Source organism: Ambystoma mexicanum, chromosome 10 (genome assembly GCF_040938575.1).
Source record: "Ambystoma mexicanum isolate Mex_15411 chromosome 10, UKY_AmexF1_1, whole genome shotgun sequence".
Classification (NCBI taxonomy): domain Eukaryota; kingdom Metazoa; phylum Chordata; class Amphibia; order Caudata; family Ambystomatidae; genus Ambystoma; species Ambystoma mexicanum.
In genome coordinates, this window is record NC_090932.1 from 312,778,676 (window position 1) to 312,792,378 (window position 13,703).

Here is a 13,703-nt window from a genome sequence, read left to right on the forward strand (position 1 = left end):
TTTGTCCGAGGAGTGGAGCAGGGGTGTGGTACACTAGTCAGAGGAGGGGGGACAGAGAGAGTGAAAGAAGGAGTATAAGGTGTGGGAAGGAAGTTTACGACAGTGCCATTGTGATAGACATTAATGATACACCTGGATGAGGAGAGGCCTGCCAAGAGTACTTCCCATCTAGTGCCACCATTGATGGGTGAAGATGTGAGAGGAGAGAGAGTAGAGATAAGATGAGGAGTCCATAGATCTGGAGAGGGGACAGAAAAGAGGATATCAGTGAAAATCTGCCTGGAAGTTGCGATGACATAGGTGTATGTAATGGCTACGCCGGGGTAAGCTATTAGGGTGTCATTTTCAAGCTTTTGTCTTCCAGACTTTGTGAGGGTGGGAGGATAGGTGACAGTATGGCCGTTAGAAAAGATAGGGATATGGTGAGTCCCATAGGGGCGGCAGAGGATAGGAGGAGGATAGAGGAGGGGCTGCACCACACAGTGCAAGCACAAACTCACCAGGCGGCCTGATAGCCAAGGGAACAGAGAAAACAGATGCAATGGTAACACTTTAGTACCGAAAGTGGGGTGTAGAGATGTTAAAAACACACCAGGATTCGAATTACACCAGAAGCACAAAATGCAATGCAAAAAGGGGTGCAGAGATGTTAAAAAACACACCAGGATTCTAATTACACTGGAGGCACGGAATGCAATGCAAAAATGGGTGCAGCGATGTTAACAAACACACTAGAATTCAAATGACACCAGAAGCACAGAATGCAATGTAAACAGGGGTGCAGATCTGTTAAAAAACAGAACAGGATTCGAATTACACCAGAAGCACAGAATGCAATGCAAAAAGGGGTGCAGAGATGTTAAAAATACACCAGGATTCGAATTACACCAGAGGCACAGAATGCAATGCAAAATGGGGCGCAGAGATGTTAAAAAACACACCAGATTCAAATTTGCACAAGAGGCACAGATTTCAATAAGAAAAGATTACGTAAGGCAGGGAAGGCACAATGCATAGGCACATCTTGGTTCAGCAGCTGCTTAGGTTAGAGGAAAGAGCAATAACAGTGTCCAGCCATGACTCACAGGTATTCTTGTGAGGTGCACAAAGTTCCAGAGGCCCAGGTTTGTGCGGAAACAGGCTGCATGCCTGGTGGCCGTTTCATGAGGTGCTGCAGGGGGTGCAAGGAGGAGGCCCTCAGAGCCCTCCACAGCCAGGTCAAGCCTTAGTGGTGGGCTTTGGTGAAGGGGCCAGCTAGCCTGCCGGCATCCTGATTGGCCCTATGGCTGTTCTGATGGCCAATCACTACAGTGGCCAGGCGGGCTGGGGAGGAACACCATTGTGAGCAATGGCGACCATCATGTTGGATGTGACCGTGGTTATCGAATAACACGAGCCCCATTGGGCGATTGCAGCAAGATGAGTCAAAAGTGGGCAAAATGCAGCATTGGCGCCAGCCGTGCCTTTTGCAGGTACACACAGTGAAATTAAATGACTTTTCAGGATGGGTCCATGTTCGCGCACTGGGTGCTGTAGATTTCTATTCAAGCCCTGCTGGGTTTACCTCGTGATCCTGAAGCCGTGCAGCAGTGGGAAGCCTTGTGGTGGTCGGGAGGTTTACAGGCAGCAAGCATCAACCATGTTGGTAGAAAAGGGTCAGAGTTTTCCTAATTTTTCCCATCTTGTTCTTTCGACACCTGAGCCACTCTGGAAAGTCTTGAGGTAAGAATCTTCAAATCAACTGTATCGAAGGCTACCGATAGGTACAGCCGGATTAGCATGCTAACATCACTCTCATCGGCAGCCTTCAAGATGTCATCCCAAACTGACACAAGTGTTGTTCTTGTACCTTAATCGTGTGGGCCTGTACCAGAGATATTACAAGGTACATGTGCTCTTTTAACCTACTCGCAATTTGGTAAGGGGAATGGAAGCTGCCTCTCTCTCTTCCCAAGTCTCCCTCAACATATCTAGGACATCCCGTGGTTCCTGCCCGTAAAGGAGTTCAAACGGGGCCTGAGGGGTTTTCCAAACTGCAAGCAAGGCCTAAGGTATCATCCGATCTCAATTGTTCCCATCTTGTTCAACTAACTTCCGGACTATGGTTTTCAGAGTTTTATGAAATCTTTCCACTAGGCCATCTGTTTGGGGATGGTAAACCGATATTCTAAGGGTAGCAATGGCCAATAGTTCTTTAACTTCCCCCATAAGCTTGCTCATAAAATTCGAGCCCTGATCCATCAAGATCTCCTTTGGGAACCCCACCTGGGAGATAAAAGGCAGTGGATGTTTGAAGATCTGCTGCGTCGTATTCGCTCTTAGGGGGAAGGCCTCCAGGTAACTTGTGGCATAATCTACAATGACTAGGATGTATTTATTCGCCAGTTTAGAAGTCCCCAGGGGTCCCACAATATCGCCAGTGATTCCACAATAGCCACACGAATCCTGGAAAATGGAACCGCAATTATTGGTAACAGATTCAAGGGAGCTGGTGGTGGTATATGTGTACTAGTTTTCTGGCACCCTTCCCACGCTTAAATAAAGGTTTTAATGTCCGTGTAAATTCTGGTCCTATAAAGCATATTTTCTATATTTGCTTCAGTCTTGTACTGCCCCAGATGACCTCCCGTCAGATCTGAATGAGCTATGTCTAATACCACAGGTTTATGACTCTTAGGGATCACCAACTGAGTTTTTACTAGACCCTCCAAGGTGCTATATCCCCTATACAGAATTCCATACTTCAGAAAAAAGAAGGGTCCCCCTTTCTCATGACCCTTTGGCTCCAATACTACCTGCAAAAATACCTCTGCTAACATGGGATAATTTCTCTGAGCAAAAGCTAGATCAAGCAGTGTCTAAGGCTCTTCCTTTGCAGGCTTTCTTGTTTCAATTTGAGGATGTTCACCTGTTTCCTCGTCAGCTTTCCCAAAACTGTGACCACCCCAAGCTGTGTTCTCCTTCCCAGATTCTGTCTTTAACTTAAGGAAAAAGTCTTTTTTAAGTATCCCCTGAGCTACCTTATCCCGTTGACGAACCTGGAAGGGATCATTTCCATGATTTTGCAACAATATTTTAACTTCCCCCCTGATGTCGGGCTCTATTATCCCTGCTAAAACATCAATCCCAAATCTCCATGCTAATCCTGACTTGGGCGCTAGTCTGATATATGCATCTTGAGGTGGAATTAATATTAAGTCAGTTGGTATCAGTGTTCTTTCACCTGGGGGAATTGTCTCATCCCTACTTCTACAGATATCAAACCCTGTATAACCTTTAGTGGCTACTGAGGAGTCTAATGCTCTAGCAATTTAGGGTTCCCCAATTTGTATCAGTTGAGCCGCATCCCATTCTGCCAACATTTGTAAAGGCATCATGAAGAACAAAACAGGCAAGAGATATCAAGTTGAACAAAATAACATGTATTAACTTCAATGTCAGGATGGTTGAATGCCTAACTTGAGCAGAACCAAAGCTGTGTATTGCTACCCAGCAAGCCCAAATGCACTCCAAAGGGGCAGCTATCCCTGTATTAAAATTACTCGTTCATTAAACATTTAACACCGTTATGGTGAAAATTTAGGTGCACATGCACCACATAGATTTCTCTAATTAACTCAAATAGTCATTGAACAATTCAACAGTGTCAATAAAAAACAAATTTCAAACAGTAACGTCAGATGTATAGAAAGATCAGAGCCCAGATTATAGAGATAACTTTTGGATTTTAATCTCCCAAGTCCAACAAGTTATAAGAACTAACACAAATTGAATTTGCACAGTGTCCTCTATTGGCATATAGAGTACATAATAGTCGATGTTACAAACAGTACCCAGAATATTGGGAACAATCAGTGGTGGTGGATAACTGCTCTTGTTGAGCAACACAATTACAAATATGTATACATTTGTCACTTCACAGAACTCTAATACATAGATTCAGTAAATCCTACACTTCCAAATGAAGTCCCTTATTAGGTGTCAAAAAAGTGACCAACGCGTTTCGGTTCATAGAGCCATCTTCAGGGTATAGACTTCATCTTTCATATTCACAAAAAGTGTTCATAATAGAGACTCTGTAGGGTAATAGAGAAAGAAAAGCTTTTCAGTGAAACTCATAGGTTTTTTAGAATCCACTAACTCAGTAGAAAGTGTGAAAGTCACTAACCTTGCTGATACAAGAACAGGTAGTCCAATCTATAGGCCAGATTAAGGAATAAGCACAGGGCAAGGAAAACATGCGGTTGCTTCGGTATCTGAGGAGGTGAAACCAAAGAAAATGCATGGAAAATGGCAGGTTAGCTGGAGAAACAGGCAAGAAAATACTAGTGGCGAAAGAGAGAAATGTATGCAGAGAGGCTTTCTCCACTAGTATTTTCTTGCCCTAGGCTATAGATTGGACTACCTGTTCTTGTATCAGCAAGGTTAGTGACTTTCTACTGAGTTAGTGGATTCCAAAGAACCTATGAGTTTCACTGTAAAGCTTTTCTTTCTCTATTACCCCACAGAGTCTCTATTATGAACACTTTTTGTGAATATGAAAGATGAAGTCTATACTCTGAAGATGGTTCTATGAACCGAAACACGTTGGTCACTTTTTTGACACCTAATAAGCGACTTCATTTGGAAGTTTAGGATTGACTGAACCTATGTATTAGAGTTCTGTGAAGTACAAATGTATATAGATTTGTAATTGTGTTGCTCAACACGAGCAGTTATCCACCACCACTGATGTTCCCAATATTCTGGGTACTTTTTCTAACATCGACTATTATGTACTCTATATGTCAATAGAGGACACTGTGCAAATTCAATTTGTGTTACTTCTTATAACTTGTTGGATTTGGGAGATTAAAATCCAAAAGTTATCTCTATAATCTGAGCTCTGATCTTTCTATACATCTGACGTTACTGTTTGAAATTTGTTTTTTATTGACACTGTTGAATTGTTCAATGACTATTTGAGTTAATTAGAGATATCTATGTGGTGCACGTGCACCTACATTTTCGCCATAACGACGTTAAATGTTTAATGAACAAGTCATTTTAATACAGGGATAACTGTCCCTTTGGAGTGAAATTTGGGTTGCTGGGTAGCAATACACAGCTTTGGGTCTGCTTGATTTTCTTGTCCCAAGTGGCCTTGTGACAACAGCCTGCTTGCACCTGAAATATTTGTTACTTTGCTTGCTACCTTGTGTTGATGCATGTCCCCACACAATCTTTAAGTTCTACTATTTGTTAAACGATTATTTAACCAGCTTGTGCACCCCTACACCTCACTCCTTCTGAATGCCTAACTTGCCCTATGCTAAGGTGGGATGTTCCTACCTGACTAAAACTATGGAAAGTCTGAGTCAAACAGTTTAACTTATAAGTCTGTCTGTGTCCAAAACCCATCCTTGCCCTCACAACTATAATAAACCAAAGTGTAGGGCTGTAACAATCAAAATAAACAGTGTTCAACAAAAGTTCTGAGCTTTTTCCAGCTCGTAGCTTTTCTTTCAGCTCCCCTCCCCAAGTATAAAACAGTTCGACAAAAAGTCTCAGAATTCTTCTTGTTGGTTCAAATTCAAGTATACATAGTTTGGAAACAATTCTTGGGGTTGCCTTCCCCAAGTTCCAAATGCCACAATTCAAAGCACAAAAGAAAGAGTTATGAAGTTTTAAGGTTCTGTTTTCCAGGACTTGTATTTTACCATAGTTCAAAAGAAAGGGTAAGGAAGTCTCAGGGTTCCATTCACCAAGACTTGTATTCTATCACAGCTCAAAACACACAAAAGAAAAGGACCTTTGCTGCCTTCTTGGTCCACCTTTGGCCCATGCATGTTTACTTTCTTTCTTCATATAATAAAGTTATTTTCAGGATTCCATATAATGAATAGGATTAACTTCCCAGCATTCAGTGATTTATTTAACCTTGGAAGTTCAGTTCTTAATGATTGCGCAGTTCCATTCACTGCTAAAGGCAACATGCAGTATTTTGTGTTTAATTATAAAGTTTGTATTCATTTCCGCGTTCTGAGCATTAATTAGGCACACGGTCTTGTTTTCACTCAGCCTGTTATGGAATATTTATGCCTTTCACTTTAAGAGAACTTCCTAATACTTGGAGACTTTCTAAACCGTTCTGCTTTAATAAACGTGACCACTCTGATTCAAAGTATTTCCAGTTCTTCAAAGTTCAACAATGGAAAAAAATCTAGAAGTGGAGACCTTCAAAAATAAGCTTTTGCAATGCGCGTGACCACTGCGCTACTAGTTACAAAGTAGTTCAGCTCAAAAGAATGTTCAATCATTCGCGCTTCGCACACCGGGTTTCTTATTGCACAGAAGCTCACCGGTCTCTTTAGAAGCTGTCCTTGTGGCTCGGAGCACATGATCTGCAGTCTCTGCTGCTTGGGCTCCAACCTCTGCCCCTCAAAGACCCCTGGGCTGGCTTCTCGGCAACAGGGAACAAGCACATTACTTGAAAGGGAAAAGGGCATCCTTTCCACCCAGCTCCCTCTGCTGCTGCTAGTCCGCTCCACGGACCTCTTGCTCCCATGCCGAGCTGTCTCAGGTCACCTCTCCCTGCAGTCATCATCATCTCAGTGTGCTGTACACCTCGGACCTTCCCATGGCAGTTCCCTCCAGTGGCTCGCCTCTCTTCCAGCAAGGTACTGCGCTTGTCACACAGGTCTCTCTGCTGCTGCTCCTGCTACTCTCTGTGTCACTTTTTCCTCCTCCTTTTATACACCTGCAACCCTTCAAAAGGTTGCAGTTGTGTTCTTTCAATCAGCCATTCCTGACCCTGATTAGGAGGACATGCCTGATCTTCACACCAATTTGCAGCCATCTTCTTTGTCTCAGTACTAAAGTGGTCTGAGTATCTGAGTGTAAGGTTTCCATTACTCTCAGTTGCATCTTCCTCATCTCAGTACTGCCAAGTGTCCCATATGTTGAACTGAAGGGAGCTGACTTGCAATAACCCATAAAGATTGGGGGAGGGTTAGGTCGGTCAACATTAGGAAAAGGGGGATACCATGTCTCACCTGAGGTCATCCCACTCCAAGTCCCCAAGGGCCTTCCACCCAGGCGATTATCCCTCGCTTTTTTGCCCCCAAGGTCAGGATCCAAAAGCGATGGCCTTTCCCTGGCCACCTGCGTAGAGGATCCAAGGGATTAGGAGTGAGAACACCCTCAGGTTTCTCGCACAATGCAAAATGGCATATGCTTAAATGCCAGTGCATGAAATTAGATGAGAAAGCAGGCAGTGGTTGGTCCGCATTGCTGAAGTTAGTGGGCTTTAGAGTTGCTTCACTCTGAAGTTACATTGCACGTGGATTACTGTTCTGCCACAGAAGACAACCCCTTTACATCTCACAAGGTTCATCCTAGGGGAGGGTTCAGATACTCATATATGCAGATCTCCTGAGATCTTTGTGCAGTCTGTATGCATATGTTTAAAATCCTGCAGGGATGTCTCTGCCTTACCTTCTATGAAATTAATAATTGGGTAATAGTAACATCTGTTGTTTACAATGCAATAAAGCTTCTGTCACTTATTATTATGCAGTGACGTTTTCTCCTTGTGCCAGGAGGCCTCTAGATTGTAATAGTGCAGTCCTAATGAGGCATGGGAACCCGAAAGAACTTTGCCCTATGTAGTAACATGAAATGTTGTGGCAACACCTTTGAAGTACAGTGTGATTGCATTTTATGCTCTGCCAGTTCTGGCTGTATTTTATTGACTAGAGCAATTAGTAGTATACTGTGTATTAGGTTTCTTGCCACAACAACTAAAGCTGGTATAATTTAATCTGGCACATGATTTATGAATAGTGTTTTTCCAAATGTGGAACTGGCCCAGCGTATCAGCCACTGCGTCAGTGATGTGGCACAAAAAGATGACTGTTTGTTGTGTACCCAATGTTTCCATTGAATGCCGTATATTCCGATTCATTTTCATCAACTCAGGAAAACAATCATACACCTGAAAACTTGTACCTGCTGGATAATACAACTATTGCCAATAATTTTACTTGATTACATTAAACCAAAGAATTATTTAACACAAAATAAAAGTTTGAACAACAAATGTCAGACACCTATAATTATAATCAAAATATATTCTACCTTGCACATGTATAAACAATGAATAATTATTTTAAGAAATTTGCAAAAGCTTTCGCAAACAGTGCATTGCATTAAAAAAATAAACACACAGACATAGTTCATAAAACTCAAGACCAATTATAAAAAAAAATATGAAGAAACAAACCTACTCTAATTATACTACACACTTACACCCTGCTCATTGACCACATTACATTACAATCACAGTAAATTAGTGATAATCCACAATGTTACTTTAAATCAATCAACTGATAGTAATTCTAAAAATGGAAACGATGTTTTACATTGTTTCACTTAATTGGAAATGATGAATAGTTTTACATAAACTCAGTTACTTGAAGATGTTCCAAGTGTCTATGACATTTCAGCAGTGCCTATGACGTTTCGGCGGTGCATATGACGTTTTAGTGTATAAGGAATATCATGCCTTCTTCAGGACAAAATTAAATTGAATGGTGCATCATATCAGGACATATTGATGTTCTCAAGCTACTAAACTTGGGGTGTGTCTACACTGGAATGGGGAACGGCCACAGAGTACAGATCAACTTGTTATATGGAACAGGATTTCTCCCCTGTTTTACTCATCACTATTACAGTTTAAATTTTCCCTATACTGCTTGCAAAATTGTTGACCAGTACCAGGTAATCAGACCTAATTGTGCTCTGCATTGTAGTGGGCCCTTTCATTTGAATTCCTATCAACATGTGAGACAGAGCTTGCAGGATGCAAGAAATAGGGAGCATACCACCCTGCATTCCTTTGGTTACCAACTACGGCATGAATTTGTGTTAACATTGTGGCTTGGGGAGTGGTATATATTGGGCCTCATTACGGGTCCAGCAGTAACCGTGCCGGTGCTACCATCGGGTTGCCGCCAGACCTGTAAATATTTACCGGTGCCTGACTTCCCGGTGCCACCGAGAGATTACAACCACGGTGGACCGGAAAGTCGGGCGCCTGTAAAATGTTGTTCCCCATTCCCATAGAGTCCCGTAAAACTCTATGGGAATGGGGACACTGAAGTTCCGGGTCTGCCTACCGTGGCCGCTGTGCACAACAGGGTCAGACCTGTCGGGCATGACGACTCCGGCAGGCCAACCTGTAATATGCCGGTCCGGAAACAACGGTTTCGGTAAACTTACCGGCACCCTTGTTTCCGAACCGACAGGGTCAGAATGAGGCCCATTTCTCTAGGACCGTTTAAAGGTTTCTTACATTAGGCATCCTGAAACCTGTAATTCAATCATGCATAGTGTAAGAAGGGGTGTAAGGGACCTCTCAGAATTAGCAAAGCACTGGAAGGTGGCACGATTTGTTGTTAAAGTCATGTGCATCATGCACAGGGTAGATAGTGGGTATGCACGCATGACGTGTATTGGGCTGTTCCTATGTGCCCCCTCTCTTTCTCATCTCCTAGTCCTTTCCTGCTTCACATGAACGTAGCATTGTCAGTTTGGCTGCTTACCCAGAATCCATGTACATGGCCCTCTGTGAGTGCCCATGTGTCCTGGCAGGGTGATATTCTGTAGCAGCATGGGATAATGTGTGGAACCAGGGGAACGGGCACAGCAATGGCCCTCGGTCAGATCTGCATCACTGGTTATTTAGACAGTCATTCATCAAATTGTTCTTGCATTGCTTTAATACATTCCCACTGCCCTGGGGGCGGGGGTGTTTGGGAAATGGTGGGGTAATCAACGCCACATGTGTACAGTCCAATGTACCTATCGCATTATGTTGGCAATCACATAGAAACATTCCTTTGAGCCAAGGTGGAGGACAGGGAGACGTGTATTTGAGCACTGAGCACCTGGATCAGCGATTTGAGATCATTGGCGGGGACATGCCATGCAGCATGCTGACAGTGACCTCAAATGTATCCTGCCTCAAAAGTGCTACACTGACTCTAGGTTCAGCAGGGTTCGGATTGCAGTACTGATGTTTAGCTGACTCCAGATGTCCGTTTGAATCAGGGTCAGTAGGTTTGCTACAGTGTCCCAGATCAAGTGATACAATGTGATATGATATGATAGCAGCGACGTCATTGCAACAAAATGCCAGTGGTAGCGGAAGTGACATCACATGACCCTTGACCTCTGATGACACCACGGGAAGCGATGTCATTTGACCCCACCCCAAAGTGATATCACAGGAAGCGATGAGACACGACCTTTCACTCCTTGAAAAAACAGGAAGTGGCATCACACAGCATTGTTCCTAAGTACACTCCAAAAATATGTTTACGATATCACTATAATGAGATATACATTTCATACAAGAATGGATCGCCAAATGTATCATTAAGATGAGTGTGTATAGGCCCATATTACCAAATTACTGTGAATGCAAGCCGACGTCCATGGCCAAAGGATAATGATGTGTTATTATATAGCACTTACGCTTAAGCGATTTATACAGAAAAATATGCATACAATATCACCCAACTTGTGTTGGTACTCATTTATCATCCTCAGAAGGAGGAAAGGCTGAGTTGAGGTGTTTAAGAACAGACTAAATCAGTGACTCACCCCCTGAAGTGTGCCTGAAATAAACCTTTAATGAGTTTAGCAATTATTGTATAGAACTCCAGAAAGACGCATTATTTGGTATTCCTGTTCTTTCTTATTGAGGGTCACTGCTCAAAATGTTAGACTTGTAGAACCCCTGTTATTTTTTTTAAGATGCCTAAACAAGAAAGCCAGCCACTCTAGAAGGAAAGAGCCACATGGCGCTGGCCACAGCGCAGGAACTATTATTTAAAAAAAAAAGTTTATTTTATTTTATTTTTTAGGGGTAGCAAGGCAGAGCACAGGGGTTGCAAGGGAGACCTCAGGGGTCACAGTTGCAAGCCCTGGCGCCCCCTAAATGACGTCCCTGTATGATAGGTTATTTATAACACGTGTAATACCCAGAGGTTTCTAAGCGCGACCCGGGGATCGACCCAGGAATCGAACCTGTATTGCTTTGTGTCGTCTTGCTTCCAAGGTGAGCACATTGCCCTGAGCAATCCTCCCGAGATGATCCTATCTGGCCAAGCCTGGCCTCTGCACAGCAGGATAGTCTGGTGCGATGTGTGGGCAGTTTCATTCACCTCATGACCCCTCTCTGCCGTTGCCATGGTGGTATGTTTGCTTGCTGCTCCATTGACCTCTTCTTAAGGTTATTGAGTAGTATTAGTTGGATGTGGATATCATACTTCGCATCTGCTAGGTGGCGCATATTGTTTGGAGATGACCTAATACCATTAAGGGCCTGTTGCACGCACATGTGGCTTTCTTTTTGCATCCGGAAGTATTTATTTCTCGGGAGCGGGGGGTGGCACTGTTTTTTTAGAGGAAATGTCACCTGGTTTTGGCAGTATTTTGGCAGTCTTGCAAATTGTAATACACTGGTATGGAATGAACTGAAATGGGAACTGGTGAACATCAGTTGTCCTTTCCAGTGATCTGTAATCTGAGTTGTTTACGATTATCTAACTTATTGTTTTATGTAAATGTTGCAGAGCAAGATGAGCCTGAGAAATAGCAGCAGCATTTCCGGATTCATCCTCTTAGGCTTCTCTGTCTCTCCGGGTGAGCGAGTTGCCCTGTTCACTGCCTTCCTGCTCGTCTACATCATCACTGTGCTCGGGAACCTAATCATTGTTGCACTTGTTGCAATCACTCCAAAGCTGCACACCCCTATGTACCTCTTCCTGTCGAACCTGGCCTGCGTGGACATTGGCGTGTCTTCAGTCACTGTTCCTAGGATGCTGGTGGACCTGCTGGCCGAACGGAAATACATTGCTTTAAATGAATGCATCACACAAATATTTGGCTTTGTTTTCTTGGGAGGCACTGAAGTTCCACTCCTTAGTGTCATGTGCTATGACCGCTATGTTGCCATCTCCCACCCATTGCAATACACGGTTATCATGAACAGGAGATTTTGCATCATGTTGCTTGCTATCTGTTGGGTGACTGGCTTCCTATACTCCTGTACTCTCACAATACATGTTTCACAATTACCCTTCTGTAGGGCCAACGTGATTGACCATTTCCTCTGTGAGATCCCCAACCTGCTAAAGCTGGCCTGCGCTGACACCTTGCCCAATGAGATTGTGATATTTGTACTGACTGGCGGGATGGCTCTGATCACTTGCCTGGTGGTCTTCATGTCCTATGTGCACATTCTCAGGGTGATTCTGAAGATTCCTTCAGCGCAGGGGAGGAGAAAGGCCTTCACCACCTGCTCGTCAAACCTTATTGTGCTGTGTCTTTTTTTAGGGACAGGTGCTGGTACACACTTGAAACCTTCTGCCAGATCATTGGGGCAAGAGAAACTGGCCTCACTCTTTTATACAGTTTTTACTCCAATGTGGAACCCAATGATCTACAGTCTCAGGAACGAGGAGGTGAAAAGTGCCGCAAGGAAGGCCCTAAAATGTAATGAATAAGCTCTCATAAATCTCTTTGTGGTTTAAAGAAGCTCATAAATACACATCATATTGTGAAAGAGCTACTCTTTAGAGAGCTATGTAAAATGACACCTTCATACTTATGAGCTTTCATAAAGTCTACTTTCAGCCATTTTACAAAATTAAACACTTTAAGCAAGTGATGCCGCTGCTTCACATGAGGCTGTATGTTTCCATTTGTGGTGGGGTACGAGTGATCTGCATTCTGTTTCCTTGCATATATCTTCTTGAACCCTGCATAGTTTCCTTTTGGAAACTTGGTGCAGATTTGCCAACTTGCCATGCTGGATGGGTAAAATCATGTATGGGTGCAGTCAATTACTGGGGTGGCTTGTGGGGGCACTGCAGAGTGAGTGAGAGGAATAGAACAAGCAGTTGAATCAACCACTGACTCCTAATGGTGCAGTACTACATACAGAAAAAAGATGCTCCTGGTCCTCAGTTTGTACAAAGTTGCAATCTGTGTTGTGCAATTGATTACAACGCTTGGCTAGGTTTGCTCTAACCCAAGTCTGGTGACTGGCATTCAGTCATTAGCCGCTGGTAACACATCCAGTTAAATTGGTTGAATGCAACAATTTACAAAATCCAGATTCCTGGCCAGGGAACACTTGGTCAATGCACTCCTGCTAAGATCTCTGACCCTATATTCCATAAAGGGGAATTTGCTCTAGTAACTCAAACCATACCCTTATACTTGTCCTGGTAGAATAATTTATTTTGGTATCTTGCATCCAGGGAATGTTCTTCACCATGGAAGTGAGGAGTAAGTCTCTAGAGAGTGAGTGAGAATTTTCCAGGACAGAGAGACTATTGGCCCAGTGTCCCTGAGCATTTAACTTTTTGTCCTTAGTGTAGTGTAGTGTAGAGAGGCTGAACAAGGTAGGCGGATGCCTCGCAGTCATCCACAAGACTTTGTGACCCTGCACCAGACTTGACCTCGACACCATTGGCTCCCCCAAGTCCTCTCCTGCTACTTCTCGCTCTTCCCGACAGACACAGTCACCTTCCATCTCATCTACAGTCCACCTAAACCCAACACTGCCTTCATTGGAGACTACACTGACCCGGTCACCACAATGTCCCTCACGCACGCCAACAACATTATCCTAGGCGACTTCAACC

General features: G+C 43.5%; 1 protein-coding gene across 1 annotated transcript in view; it reads left to right on the top strand.

The window, feature by feature from the left end:
• The window catches only part of LOC138492865 (olfactory receptor 5J3-like), a 50,750-nt gene extending 38,193 nt beyond the window's left edge, over positions 1-12,557 (top strand). Inside the window, exon 4 of the mRNA XM_069620194.1 lies at positions 11,625-12,557. Coding sequence (XP_069476295.1) covers positions 11,625-12,557 — 933 coding nt within the window. The remainder of the gene's footprint in view (positions 1-11,624) is intronic.
• The last annotated feature ends 1,146 nt before the right edge of the window (positions 12,558-13,703 follow it).